Genomic DNA, 15,537 nt, shown 5'->3' with positions numbered 1-15,537 from the left:
ATTTGGTGAGAAGCAATTAAGAGTGCAGTCTCTAAACCATAGTCTTTTTTTTTTTTTAATAATTTTTATTGGAGTGTAGTTGCTTTACAATGTTGTGTTAGTTTCTGCTGTACAGCAAAGTGAATCAGCTATATGTATACATATGTCCCCTCTTTTTTTGATTTCCTTCCCATTTAGGTCACCACAGAGCATTGAGTAGAGTTCCCTGTGTCTAAACAAGTCTTAATTTCAGATTCTTGCTTCTCCACTATGGCTGTGTAACCTTAAGTAGGTAACTGGAATCTCTGTAATAATACACCAGAAGATTGATTAAGTGCTATAGTAAAAGAAAAACAACAGCTGCTATATTAACTATATAAAAACGTAATAAAATGTGGAAGATTTAGGCTGGGAATCTGTTAACAAATCATTTATCCTAAAGGAGAGAGGAAGCAAGAGGACCCACCCAGATAATTCCTCAATGAAAGGAGCATAAGAGCAGGCGACAAGGCTAGGAAGCACTGCTTTGATTCAATTTTACCTTTTTTGTTTATTTCTTTCTTTTCTAATTTGAGCTTCCTGGACATATGATGGTGAGAGGTAGTGTGTGGCAGAGTTAAGAGCAGGTGCTCTGGAGCTGGGCAGCCTGGGTTCAGATCCTAGCAACCCCACTACAGGCTCTTAACTGCATTGTGCCTCAGTTTCCTTATCCTTCGGAAAAATGAGTTAATACATGTAAAAGATGAGCTTTAGATCAGTAATTACCACTTAGTAAGCAGTGCTTATCTTAAAGGGAACTTTTGAGCAGTTTCATCTGCAAGAGAACATCTGGAGACACAGGAATAGAAATGATCCGATCAGAGTAATTAAAGGCTTTTACTGAGCTGTGAGTCCTGAGCAGGGCACACTCAGCTTGAAGCTGTGAAGAGGAGTCTTAAACATAAGGTAGGTGTTTGTCCTTTAGGGGAACTGGAGAACTAGGCTAGTAATGTTGGCAATGAGGGTTGTAACTCATTATGGTTGTATTCTGTTTTATTTGGGAGAGGGCTCAGTGTTGGGCTCCTTTGTCAGGAGATTTAGAGACTCCCCTTTCATTGACTAGCTGGGCACCCCTTCCACAATTGAAGGTTTCTGAGAATTTGTAATGGATTTCTGGCGGGGACTTCCTTGTCTCTTCCACTTTCCTACCTGAGGCGCTGGACGGGGTGTGGACTGTCTCTGCAGCACTGTTCCCAGCCCTTTGCCTAGGCTTGGCTATCACTGTTAGCTCTGCCAAGCTTGTAGAAAATCTTGTCACTCTTCCCAGCAAAGGCGCCACTCTATTTTTTAAGCTTTTTTCTGGCTTTATTGAGGTATAATTGAAAAATAAAATTGTAATATGTTTAAAGCACACAACGTGATGATTTGATATGTGTATATATTGTGAAATGATCCCCACAATCCAGTTATTTAACATATCCATCACCTCACCTAGCTGCGCTTTTTTATTTTTATTTTTTCTGGTGAGACCAACTTCTGTTTAATTAAGTGTGGCCTGATGGTGCCCTTTCATTCTGGATGCAAACCTTATGGAGCCCTCCCAGAGATGTTCATTCACCAGGTGACTGCCACCTGCCCCAAGCCAACCTGGAAGCACCTGCTTAGCTCTAAGCGTCGCTTCCGTGAAGCTTTCCATCAGCGTCCTAGGGCAGCCCGCTCCATCAGTGTCCCAGGGCTGCCATGACTGGGCGGCTTGAACAGCAAAAGTTTATCGTCTCAGTTCTGGAGACCAGAAGTGCAAGATCAGGGTGTCAGCAGGGCCAGTTCCTTCTGAGGCTGTGAGGGAGCCTCCCTCTGTTCCAGGCCGCTCCCCTGGCTGCTGGTTTGCTCGCAGTCTTTGGTGTTCCTTGGCTTGTAGATGCTTCACCTCAGCTCATCTCTACCTTCATCTTCACATGGCCTCTCCCTGTAGTCTTGTCTGTGTCCAAATGCCCCGTTTGCATGAGGACACCAGTCATATTGGGTTAGGGGCCCACCCTTCTCCAGTATGACATCATCTTAACTAATTACCTCTGCAGTGACCCTGTTTCCAGATAAGGTCACATTCTGAGGTGCTGGGAGTTAAGGCTTTAACATGAATTTGGGGCCGTACAGTTCAACCCATAATACCCTCTCTCTGCTTTTTCTACCTCCCCCTGGACACTTTTGGCCTGCTGATGTGTAAGTAGATTTCTCTCATGGCACCAAGAGTATTTGATTACATTTATTTGTCTGTGGTCTCCTACTCATTTTGTAACTTTTTATCTCTGCTGCCTTGTACATGAAGTGGAAAGTAGCTCTGGTGGAGATATATTAAGTACCTGGAGTTACAGAAATAGAGGAAGATACTGCAGAGGTCACCTCTTATCTTGTTTTCCTATTGACGGTACCAAAGGCTCTCTGGAGTTGGCTGTGAGGTGGCCAGGGACACCAGCAGAGGCTGCCACTTCTGTTACCGTATGAGCATGTTTGATACCTCCTGGTTTATTTTCCATGGCGTGATAGCTCAATATCACCTGGCAGTCTTTATGCTCTCTGAGATTGTTTGAAGAACATTTAGAAACGCTGAAGACCCTCTAGGTCTTCAGCATTCGCCTGACCCAGAGAATTTTGTTAATGGTCACCTTCTTGTTTCAGCCTTTGGTTTGAGTGTTCTGTTTTTAGGGATTCAAAAGTAAATCATGTGAATGGTTGGAATAGTTAGCAGAATGTCTGTGCCAGAAGGGAGATGCCAAGAAGTAATTGAATCTGCTCCCAAAGCTTTAGAATTAGCTCATTAGATACGTTAGAGAAAAGAAATTTGTCTGGGTTCTGATCTGAGGTTTAGTTACATGTTAGTGAGGGTGCATTGTCCTGGGACTGGAATACCTTTGCTAAGAAAGAATATTCCAGGGCACGCTTTTTGTTATTTCCAGAATAAATAACATTCTAGGCAGAGTGGTATTTTCTGTGGTGTTAGTCGAAAGGAGAGGTTAATCTTAAAATATCCTTTCATCCTGTATCAGTCACATCTGTCTGAAAGAACATGCTGAAATTTGTTCATCTGAAGGCAGACAGAGACCAGCTTATGAAAGGTCTGGAGGCATTTTATTCTATGAGCAAGGAAAATTATGGAGCATTTCAGACACATACGAAATAGAACAGTATAATGAGCCCTGCTTTATCCTTCATCCAGCTTCAGCAGTTATTAACTCATGGCTGGTCTTGTTTATTTTGTGTAACCCTTACTCTCCCTCGACCCCATATAAGTTTTAGGCAAATTCCAGATGTCATATTATTTCATCCATAAATATTTCTGTATGTATCTAATATAACCATAATAATACCACACCTAAACTTTTTAACAGTAATTCCTTAATGCCATCCAAGTCCACTTGGTGTTCAAATTTCTAATTGTCTCGAATGTCATTTTTAGATTTTTATTTTACAGTTTACTTGAATCAGGATCTGGCAGAGATCCTCCTATTACCTGTTGGGTTTTAAGCAGGGGAATGAATGACATGATCTGACTTATATTTTGAAACTCTCTCTGGCCTCACTGTGAAAAATGGATCGGTGTGGGGGTTGCTAGGAGACTGGAAGTGGAGAAACTAATTAGGAGGCTACTGTGTGTCCAGGAGGTGAGTCGTAATTATCTAGATTAGAGTGATGTAGTGGAGATGGAGAAAAGTGGGTGAATGCGAGATGTAACCTGGGCAGGCCGAGCTTGTTTGTCATGGCTCAGCCAGACTTTTGGGTTCTGCTGGGTTTGTATGTTTGTTTATTTGAAAGTATTGTTCCGAGAGATTTCATTGATTTCAGTATCAACATTTTCAGTTTAGTGAAATCTTAACATTTTTACACAGGTTAAATTACAGCAACTTTATGGAATACTGAGATAGAGGAACATTAATCCCTACTTCTCTTGAATCAATTTATTCAACTTTAATACAGCTTATTTGCCATTATATCATCTTGTTTATATGTGACTACAGTGATAATATTGATAACTTTATATAATAGGAAATTTATAGTTTTTCACTTAAACATGTTATAGTCTCATGTGTATTCTGCTAAAGAATATTCATAGTTTCATAATACTGTATTGAGCAGATTATGTTATAGCCATTCATGTGTTATTGGATGTTGATCTTTTAAAATTATTTTATTTTGAAATTATTCTAAATAATGTTGCAGGAAGTTTTTTTTGCATCTGTATTTTTTCCATTTATTTTTTTAAAAATCTGGATTAAGTAATGACTTCTTTGTAGAGATCTTCCTAGAAAAATTTGCTGTCAAATTTTTGTTTGACAAAAATTTGTGTGACAAAAAATGTCACACACTTAGAAACAACATCAATGAAACCTGAAGCCGTAATTGACGAAAACCAAGTACAGGCTTTTATTTTTTTAAAAAGTGTCTCTCTCTCTCTCTCTCTCTCTCTCTTTATTTATTTGGTTGCGCTGGGTCTCTTAGTTACGGCAGGCAGGTTCCTTAGTTGTGGCACACGGGCTCCTTAGTTGTGGCACGCATGTGGGATCTAGTTCCCTGGGCAGGGATCGAACCTGGGCCCCCTGCACTGGGAGGGCAGAGTCCTAGCCGCTGCGCCACCAAGGAAGTCCCCAAGTACAGGTTTTGTACGTTAAAAGTTGGAATTATGTTTATTCTTGGTTATTGGGCTCAGAATATGTATACTTTGATTTAAGTTTATAGACTTCCTTATTGAAGGGAGACCACATGCATATCTGGTCTTCAGTCTTTATCTTCTCCCATTCATATGGCAATTTGTAATAAAATGAGAGAAATCTCTGCCTTATCATCAGCATGTTGGTTTTACAGAGATTCTTTTCTTTCAGTCAGCTCTGGGAACCAGGAAGCAGCTATAGTTGCCTCTAGAATGTTCCCCTGTGTCCTTATTTACTGATGAAAATAGCTTAAAATTAGGACTCATTTGATAATAGAGAACTCATAATACTGTATATCCTATTGTCTTTTTTTTTTTTTTTTTTTTTTAATTTTTGGCCACACCGCATGGCATGCGGGTCCCCAACCAGGTATCGAAGCTGAGCCCCCTGCAGTGGAAGAGTGGAGTCTTAACCACTGAACTGTCAGGGAGTCCCTTTTTTGTTTTTTTGAAATGCTGAAGTGGAACATTTTTATCATTGGCTCAGAATGGTCAGCTTCTTTTATATCTAATGAAGAAATGTCAGACAACCATTAATAATGTTTTTGTTCTTTGGGTCCTTCTTTTAAAACAAACTAGGTTAAAGTAAACAGATGACACTAAACATTTTAAAGGATATGTTCAGAGAAGGGTAAGTTTTAAAGACTACGTTTTAGGTCATTGGTTCACTTATTCTGTTTTATTGCCTTTTAGTCACCGATTGTTTTCATACTTTGTCTTTAAGTCCTTGAAATAGTGTCACTTCAAGTATGCTCTTACTTCTATCATATCTTTAGATTTCAGAAAAGCAATATCCAAATCGATCTTTTTCTTTAAAAAAATGTTCAACTGATTCTTTGGCTGTTGGTACCACAAAATATATTTTTTTAATAAACTATTCTTTAAAGCCTTACTATTCAAATTGCTGTCTGAGTCCAGTGGCATTGGTATCACTTGGGAGCTCATGAGACATGCAGGATCTCAGGCCCCATCTCAGACCTACTGGATATGAATTTGTATCTTAACATGATTCTTAGGCGATTCATATGCACATTAAAAAGCTAATAATGCCAGCCCCAGATTCCTGGTTGGATCCTCCTGTCCAAGGCATCTATGCCCTCAATTCCATCGCTTTGGGAACATTGTTTCCTCTCACTGTCACCATCATCATCATTTACAACATAGCTTAGAGGTTAGGAACAGGAGTTCTGCGTCCAGGAGGGCTGCATTAGAATCCCAGCCATGTTAACTTCCTAGCTGGGTGACCTAAGTTCCCTTATCTGTAAAGTGAGAAAAACAATAGTATATTGACAAATAGGGGAGGTGAGAGGATCAAATACAGGTAAAGAACAAAGTCTAGCGTACAATTCTGTCTGCTTTCATTCTCCTTCCCCTTATCACAAACATTATTTTAGATATCTATTGCAGCATAACAAACCATCCCAGGACTTTGCAGCTTAAAATAATTATTTTATTATTCATATTTCATGATTTTGTGGGTCAGGAATTTAGGCAAGGCACAACTGGGCAGTTCTGTTCTATGTGGCATCTACTGAGGTCACTTGATGACTTTCAAGTTTTTAAATTGTTATTTTAATTAAGTTGTATATTCTGGATGTAAATCTTTTCTCAGATATATGATTTGTAAATTTTTTTCCATTTTATGGGTTGTCTTTTCACTTTTTTATGTATCCTTTGAAGCACAAATGTTTTTAATTTTTAGGAAGTCCAGTTTATCTTTTTTCTTTTGTTGCTATCTTTTTGGTGTCACATAAGACTTTGCCTAAACCAGGGTCTCTTAGATTCACTCCTTTACTTTCTTGTAAGTATTCTATAGTTTTTGCTGTTACATTTAGGTCTGTGTTCCGTTTGGACTGAATTTTTGTACACGGTGTAAGAAGGAGCACCATTTACTTTTTTAATTGCTAATTTAATCACCTCTTTTAAATCCCCACGTTGCTTATCCTCTGTGGCTTGAGGAACTGTTGTTCACTCACTCGCCATTAAAACTCTGCCTGTGGGTTCTGAGACTATTTCTCACCTGTGTCTTTATCCTTCTTGTTCTTAATTTATTCAAGACTTTTTAGTTACATACCAGCTATATGGCAAAATCGGTTTTGGGTGCTGGTTCTGCTCCCTCTTCTCAACTTACATGCTTCTGCTGGCCAGTTTCCTCTCCTCTCCTGGCCCCACCTCTGTGCTGATGACTTCCACATCAGCACCTCCGCCTTCCTCAGTGAGTCTGTCTCCACTTCTGGACTGTGAGTCCAGCTTCCTCAAAGTGAGGACTACATCTGATTAATTTTGTGCCCAGCACAGTGACTGGACATAAAAGATGCTCAGTAAACATTGCATATATATATATTGTTAAAGCTGTCATTCAGTGGGTTATAAAAGCAGAATGAACTATTTGTATGATTAGTAAAGGTGCTATTTAGAGATTTATAGTTAAAAGATGAATATAATTTAGTGTGTTCAAACAGCATTTCAAATAAAAGATTGGGATTAAAAAGAGTGTAAAGTGGGACTTCCCTGGTGGTCCAGTGGTTAAGACTCTGAGCTCCCCAGGCAGGGGGCCTGGGTTCAATCCCTGGTCAGGGAACTACATCCTTCATGCCTCAACTAAAAGATCCCCCATGCCACAATTAAAAGATTCCCCCATGCTGCAACTAAAGATCCCGCACGCCACAACAAAGATGCCGCATATTGCAACCAAGACCTGGCGCAGCCAAATAAATAAATAAGTTTTTAAAAAAAAAAAAAAGACTGTAAAGTAAGTAGCCATATTAGCAGACGTTTAAATTTGAGCCATTTGGGCATCTTTTCAGGTTATTCACAAACTCAAGGACATGCTGACATTTTCTGAGCCTACTATTATTGTTCTTTGAACCAAGAAGGTGATGTTGATGAAGAGCGTTTCCCATTTGCATGAATACAGATGTGTGAGCGGCTTCTCTTCTTTGACCTGTGTGGCAAATCCTTTGCAGAGTTGCCACCAGTACTTTTTGGGGACAATATCATGAATCACACATTTCTCCAGAAATGAACTGTGCTGCTTTTAGAAGATCCTGTCTGTTTGGGACAATATGTTGACTTGAAACTATCTTGTGGTCAAAATTTTCATATCTAATCTTGTGGTCAAAATTTTCATATCTAATTATATTTCTTCAGTTTGTCAGAGGATATACTAGCTTTGTTATTGTTTTCCTGTTGTCTGCTGAAGAACAGTGGCAAGGACAAAAACTGCCCTTGTTGGTGGAAAGGTGGGCGATGGCTGATCAGCCACGTGCCTCAGAAGCCACAAAGAAGCATCACACGTCATGGCTCTGACTGGTCGGTCAGTCCGGGCATCCTCATGCTGGAGATTGTATTTATCAGGCTGATGTTCTCATTATGAAATGCTACTGGACATTGATTCAAAAACAATACTGTCTTTTGTTCTGATTCTGTAGGAACCTAGAAAGATTGTGCAATGAATGGTGATACTCGGGCCGCAGTGGTGACCTCACCACCCCCGACCACAGCCCCTCACAAAGAGAGGTATTTCGACAGAGTGGATGAGAACAATCCAGAATACTTGCGAGAGAGGAACATGGCACCAGACCTTCGCCAGGACTTCAATATGATGGAGCAAAAAAAGAGGGTGTCCATGATTCTGCAAAGTCCCGTAAGAGAAGCTTTGTCTCTGACCAAGTGTCCTCTTCCTTCTTCCACTACTTCAGCTCTTATGCTCTGTTGTATGTGTCATAGTCCGTTTACCTTATCACAGGAAATCAGTGCCTTGTATATATGTATGGCTGTTAAAGAGTTCAGTTTAGTTCAAGTTATCAGACACACAAATGAAAAATCTTCATTATCATAAAGGATAGGAGGTGTTCATTTCTCCTTTTCACTCTCTCACTGCTTCGCCAGAGAGTCTTTATAACGACCATTTGAAAATTACTCTTGCCTCCAAAACACCTAGCTTGGTGCTGGGCACTTAGTAGGTCTCAGCAACACCTGATTGTTGATTGATTTTACCTTTAGTTATGTTCGGCATTTGAACCACAGTCACGCCCAACTGTCTTCTGTTTGCATCTTTAGGTAAAGTAGTGCTGTTTTCATAGTTTTTTCATGTTGATGCTGCTGTCTTTATGTGTGCTTCATTCTTTTTATCCTTTTAATCTGTTCTTGTTCTATTTCCTTAATATTTTGGGGTGTCACTTGGCAGATAATTCATTTGAGTTATTTTTTAAAATGTTGATCATCTCTGTCTGCAAGGAACTGGGTACTTAGCATACAAAGCTTATTTGTTTGGTTGTTATTATTATTCATATATTATTCCTCAATAATATAACTTACAGTAAAGTACACAAGTCTTAAGTGTACAGCTTGATGAATTTTGACATATGTATAACACCTGTGTAAACGCCCAGATCAAGTCTCAGACTTTACATTGTAGTCGAAGGAGATAACCAAGGAGCAACAAACAGAAGCACAGTGCAGGGAACAGCTGGATGATTAGATTGAGTGTGACTGGGTAGAACAAACCTCTCTGAGTGAGGAAGATTTGACCTGAACTCTGAATGACAGGAAGGAGCCGGCCATGCAGGGATGGGGGAGAAGCAGACATGAAATTCCCAGGACAGGAATGAGCTTGAAGAGTCCAAGGGCAGCCAGTGTGGTCTGGGCATAGGAAGCGGGAGTGCGGGGTGCGTGAGGTTGGAGAGGGAGGAAGGGGCAGTTGCCTCAGAGGCTGTGTCAGCCCAGCTCAGGGACCGTTGCAGACGGGAACGGCACGCTTCAGTCTTTGAGTAACTCATTCTGGGTTGGTATACAGAGAGCACCGTAGAGGGCAAGAGAGTAAGCTGTCTTTCCAAGCAAGAGGTAGTGGTAGCTTGGGCCAGAGTGGTGGTGGTAGAGGTGGAGAGAGGTAAACTCATTTGTGTTCTGTTTTGAAGGTGGAATAAATAGGACTTGCTGATGGATGGGGAGGAAGAGGTGAGGGAAAAAAAAAAGAATCAGGATAACATCTAGACTTGGCTTGAGCAGTTGTCCTGTGTAAAAGCAACAAGAAACCAAGTGAAAATCACTAAGGATAGAGTGAAGAAGCTAAACTTTCAGTACCGAGCATGTGCCAGGCACTGTGCTGGGGGCACTGGTGATGCCAAGTCCCTACCCACAGGGGTCAAGAACACAGTCAGCATCAAAATGTTACTGACCCACATGCACTGTGGGGTCTGGGAACAGAGAAAGAACCCTAGAGGAAAGACTGGTAAGGCCTGGGCTTTACTGAGTAGAATGTACCCGGCGTTGGTTTTTTGGTTTTAGGAGCGTGGGTCGTTCAACTGCAGTAAGGAGTGGGAAGGCCCACCCTGTGTGCACAGATGCTGACGGTTGGGAGATGTGAGAGGGAACCTGTGGAAGTTTCCTTCAGACTGATTCTCTGTTCTCAGTGGAATAAGAAGTGGAGGCATCTGCTTAGAATGGGCACGGGGAGTGGTGTAGAGAAGGCATGAAGAGTATGCGAGAGAATGGGCAAGAAAAGTCAAGAATGATCCCTGGGTTAATGTCAAGGGTGCACTCAGGTCAGTGGTCATGGATTTACAGTGAGACAGTGTGGTACGGTCTTCGTTCCCCAGCCACTTTCAGCAGCGTGAATAGAAAGGGTGTGAAGAGTTGAACTTAACCTGGGGTTGGGATTTTGCCAGATGAAATGGTAGAGAGTTGAAGTTGTAAGCAAGGGAATGGCTATAGTTTTAAACCAAGGGCCTAAGCTGAATGAGAGAGGTCAGGACACAGGGAAGGTACGGGATGGTGATAAGGTCTTAGGATCAAGACGGACACTAGGAGAGGGTGTTTGGAGAGCACGTGCTTGGCTCCGAGACTGAAGAGGGGCCCAGTTACTAGAAATGAGCAGGTCTCTAGGGCATGACCATGGAAATAGGAGGCCGGGGTGAATTGGATGACACGGTCGTCGGAGGAGAGGCGATCAGGGAGCTGAGAGGGGAGGGTGTGGATATTTAACCATCCGGAGTTAGGACCAAGCAAGCAAGCAGGCAAGGTCATTGGCTGGTGACTGCTGGTTGAGGAAAGAGGCTGGGGTCCAGATGGGTGGCTCCAGGCCTCACTCACTGGTAGTTAAGCGCAGCTCCATACTGTACACATATAGGTCATCTGGAATGCTGTTGATACAGAGGGTCCTTTGTACTGTGGATTTTTTCTTTTTGTGTTTTCCTTACTAAGTTTTAAGTTCCTGATGGCAAAGCCGTTTTCTTCCTATGTGTCCTCAGTGCCTAGAACAGTGTCAGGTGTTGTGAGGTGACTCAGGGTATTTAATCAGTCCCCTACTGTTTAAAATGTAGACTGTTACCTGTTTTCCCTTTTATTGGTAATAATGCTGGAATGAGCATCCTTATGAATAAGTCTTTGAGCACACCTGTGATTAGTTCCTTAGAAAAGATTCCTAGGAATAGGATGCCTGTTCAAATTTTTAAGCTTTTATCTTGTTAAATTACTGTCCAGAAAGAATGTACTTATTTATGCTCCAGGTAGTGATATATGAGAATATCCATTTGCCTTTCCAGCACGGGATGAAAACAAACAGAAAATTAGTCTATGCGATAGTTACCCCTGCCTTCCCAAGGAACAGAAAAGAAACGATATCTCATTGTTTTAATTTGCCTTTTATTAGGCTTTCTGTGAAGAATTGGAATCAATGATACAGGAACAATTTAAGAAGGGGAAGAATCCCACAGGCCTATTGGCATTACAGCAGATTGCAGATTTTATGACCACGAATGTACCGAATGTCTACCCGGCAGCTCCGCAGGGAGGGATGGCTGCCTTAAACATGAGTGAGTAGTTCCTGACTTGGTATACATTCTCTGTCATTTTCCGGGTAAAATTTCCTAATATTTTCCAATGTGAAATAGATGAGCACACACTATGTAATACATAGAATTGAGGTTTTTTTTAAAATTGAGTTTTAGTTGTAGTAAAAGATAGGCCTAAAAATGTCTTGACTATAGAGGGCTCCTTTTTTATGAGCCAGTGAGACTGTTATTTCTCAGGCAGGTAACTTTTTATGTGACTTCTCAGACCCTTTATGAATGAAAAAAAAAAACTAATCAGAAATAATGCTTGGGGAGTAGCACATTGATTTTGATTTTGCCTGAACTTATTTCAGTCAAGCCAACATTTTTTTTTTTTTTTTAATAAATTTATTTCATTTAAAATTTTTGGCTGTGTTGGGTCTTCGTTGCTGCACGTGGGCTTTCTCTAGTTGTGGCAAGCAGGGGCTACTCTTGGTTGCGGTGCGTGGGCTTCTCATTACGGTGGTTTCTCTTGTTGCGGAGCACGGGCTCTAGGCGCACGGGCTTCAGTAGTTGTGGCTCACGGTCTCTAGAGCGCAGGCTCAGTAGTTGTGGTGCATGGGCTTAGTTGCTCTGCGGCATGTGGGATCTTCCCGGACCAGGGCTCAAACCCGTGTCCCCTGCATTGGCAGGCGGATTCTTAACCACTGCGCCACCAGGGAAGCCCCAAGCCAACATTTCTTATCCACCATTCCTCACTGCTCTTCACAAATGAATGAGAAACAGAAAAATTCCAAAAGAAAGCTAGAAGAAAAATGTTGGGTGGGTGAATGTGAGCAAAGTTAGTTAGCAGAGTTAGTTGTGCAGAGATGGCGCTTTGCCGTGGCTGTTGAATTTGTAAATGTTAACATGACAAGGTGGAGCCCAGGGTACCTTGAGCATCAGCTAATGTGACCTGCTGTGTACTGTGCCCTGGATCAATCTCTGATGTTTCTAGTTGGATAATCAGCTTCTGACTGACCAACTTAAGGTATTGGTTTGCGTTAGATCACCTGCCATGTGCTATTTACCTGTCTGTTCTCTGGTATTCTTAGAAGTTGATTGACATTCACCTGAGTGATAATATCATTAATGTCCAGAGAGTGTTAAAAATCACATGTAATTTACTAGCTCACACTTCCATCCTGAAGTCGAATGGTAGTCACTAGGTTTTCATGTTTTCACATGGATTCCTATTTATTTATTTAATTTTATTTTTGGCTGCGTTGGGTCTTCGTTGCTGCACGCGGGCTTTCTCTAGTTGCGGCGAGTGGGGGGCTACTCTTTGTTGCGGTGCACAGGCTTCTCATTGCGGTGGCTTCTCTTGTTGCAGAGCACAGGCTCTAGGCGCATGGGCTTCAGTAGTTGTGTTGCGTGGGTTCAGTAGTTGTGGCCCGCGGGCTCTAGAGCGCAGGCTCAGTAGTTGTGGCGCATGGCTTAGTAGCTCCACGGCATGTGGGATCTTCTTGGACCAGGGGTCGAACCCGTGTCCCCTGCATTGGCAGGCGAATTCTTAACCACTGCACCACCAGGGAAGTCCTCACATGGATTCTTAATGGATTCTAGTGATATTTATATGAATTAGATAATAAAGGACAATGTAATATATTTACTCACATATTGTTTTCTAGTCAGAGATAAAGGAAATTTTAATAGTGCCACACCAAAAAAAGAAGGAAGAAAAAAATCTAGTTTTAATTGTATCTAATAGTTTACTTCTCAAATATAAAAAATTTTAATGTGAATTTTAACCTTTGTTGTGGAATATAACATATGTAGATGGCATAGAGCAAAATGATATATAATGTATGAATGGTTTAAGGTGAACGCCTTTATAACCAGCACCCCGGTTAGGAAATAAAGTTTTATCAGTTGCTTGCCCTCTTAAAAGGATTCACCATCTTGACTTGAATGGTATCACTGCCTTGCTTTTCTTTATAGTTTTATCATCCAAATGGTTATACTTAAATATTATGGTTTAGTATTTGTCTTTTTTTACTTACTGTCTCTTCAGCATTTTTAAAGCTACAAGTTGCCCCTCCATCTCTCTTTTTCTCCTCGCACTTTAAAGGAAATGGGTTTTGTTGACCTGTAGAGTTTGCTACAGTCTTGAATTTTGCCGATGCCATCTCCATGGTGCCCATTATTTTCTCTTTTCTTTTGTATTTACAGTAAATTGGTAGCTGGGTCTAGAAGCTTGGCTGTATTTGGATTTTGTTCTTTGGCAAGCTCACTGCATAGGTGGCACTGTGTTCTACCCGCAGGCACATAAGCCTGCTTGTTGCCATTTGTGCTGTAGCAGCCATCATTGCTCCATGCCTAGATCCGTTAATTTAACAAAGGTTCCAAGGTGGTGATATTTTAATTTTGTCATTCCTTCTTCTGTATTTACTAGTTAGAATATTTCTGTAAAGAGAAACTTCTCTGGGAAATGGGGCATGGCCAGAAAGGGGGCCGCCTCATTCTCTGTCACTCAACGCATGATTGCAGGGAGGCTGGTGCTAAACCATTCATAGATGACCTGCTTGTTGGTCAGGGTTTCATATGGAGCAGAGCAGCTTCCTTGCTGAGATCTATTGGAAGTCAGCCCTCAACCCACACGCACAAAAAGAAACTTCCTCTCAGCTCTTTTGCTTACCCCGTGGTACAGTTTGTATAAAGGTAACCGTTCAAAATGAGAAGTTGGTTTCCTGTCATCTTCTAAAGTGACCAATTACTATTTCTTTAATATTATTTTGAATGCATAGGTTTTTTAAAAAATTTATTTATTTGATTGTGTCGGGTCTTAGTTGTGGCAGGCAGGCTCCTTAGTTGCAGCTCACAGGCTCCGTAGTTGAGGCTCAAGGGCTCCTGTGGCTCGCCGGCTCCTTAGTTGTGGCACATGGGCTCCATAGTTGTGGCATGCGGGCTCCTTAATTGCAGCTTGTGGGCTCCTTAGTTACGGCTCGCTGGCTTCCTTAGTTTTGTGGCATGAGAACTCTTAGTTGCAGCATGCATGTGGGATCTAGTTCCCGGACCAGGGATCGAACCCGGGCCCCCTGCATTGGGAGCACAAAGTCTTAACCACTGCGCCACCAGGGAGGTCCCTGCAGAGATTTAAATATATTTAATGTGTTTCAAAACATTGCAGTTATCCTTTTTGATACTACTCACATTGTCCCACCTTTGACTAAAGAGAACCTCTCCAAGTTGACTCCTGAGCCTAGTAGTCTTTGACAGCTTCCAGGCCACCTCCTGTAGGAGATGTTCTAGGCTCATCTTGTACGTTTCCTGCCCCAGATCTGGAGTCAGCCATTTCTCTAAGAAACCTTGATTTCTTTTTGTGAGAAATGAAATTTTAGTCTGGGTGCTAGAAATGCTCTTTGCTACTGACTGGTTAGTTATTCTTTTTAGACCTTTTTAGTGGATAGAGCTAGGAAATATAAATTACCTTTTGGAGATTTCCTAAGAATCTGCCTGCCAATGCAGGGGACACGGGTTTGAGCCCTGGTCTGGGAAGATCCCACGTGCCGCGGAGCAGCTAAGCCTGTGCACCACAACTACTGAGCCTGCGCTCTATAGCCCGCGAGCCATGACTACTGAAGCCCACACAACTAGAGCCCGTGCTCCGCAACAAGAGAAGCCACTACAGTGAGAAGGCCGCGCACTGCAACAAAGAGTAGCCCCTGCTCACTGCAACTAGAGAAAGCCCGCGCACTGCAACTAGAGAAAGCCCGCGCACAGCAACGAAGACCCAATGCAGCCAAAAATAAACAAATAAATTTATTTTTAAAAATTACCTTGTGATTTGTATACTATATTGATAAATTGGAATTGTAAGTATAATTATAAATATATTGGAATTATAATTCCAATTAAAATTCAGGTCTAAGGGGTTTTTACTTAACCTCTTCTATCTAACATTTGTTTTTCTTTCTTCTACAACAAGAATTCTGGTTCTCTAGGACACCAGGAATAACAAAACTAGAATATTACTTAATAACTCATTTGCTTTCTCTCACATACCACACACAGTATCAATCCTATACCAATAATATGTTCTCTCTTCATGTTTTAAAATAGTTA

At 41.5% G+C, this 15,537-nt stretch overlaps 1 protein-coding gene across 6 annotated transcripts in view; it reads left to right on the top strand.

Moving 5' to 3' along the window:
• Positions 1 to 15,537, top strand: part of ADD1 (adducin 1) — a 76,401-nt gene that overhangs the window by 26,967 nt on the left and 33,897 nt on the right. For 4 of the 6 annotated variants that reach the window (XM_029235670.1, XM_029235666.1, XM_029235667.1 and 1 more), the window contains exons 2-3: positions 8,092 to 8,306; positions 11,313 to 11,475. In XM_029235670.1, the coding sequence (XP_029091503.1) occupies positions 8,112 to 8,306; positions 11,313 to 11,475 (358 nt within the window). In that variant the 5' untranslated portion in view covers positions 8,092 to 8,111. Of the gene's footprint in view, positions 1 to 6,311; positions 7,977 to 8,091; positions 8,307 to 11,312; positions 11,476 to 15,537 lie in introns of those variants that run through there. The other 2 variants (XM_029235671.1, XM_029235669.1) reach the window with 1 other exon arrangement.

This window comes from Monodon monoceros, unplaced genomic scaffold, assembly GCF_005190385.1.
Source record: "Monodon monoceros isolate NGI ecotype Baffin Bay Population unplaced genomic scaffold, NGI_Narwhal_1 Super_Scaffold_20, whole genome shotgun sequence".
NCBI classification, from domain to species: Eukaryota; Metazoa; Chordata; class Mammalia; order Artiodactyla; family Monodontidae; genus Monodon; species Monodon monoceros.
The sequence above is the reverse complement of the archived record's forward strand: the minus strand, read 5'-3'. Positions and strand labels throughout refer to the sequence as shown.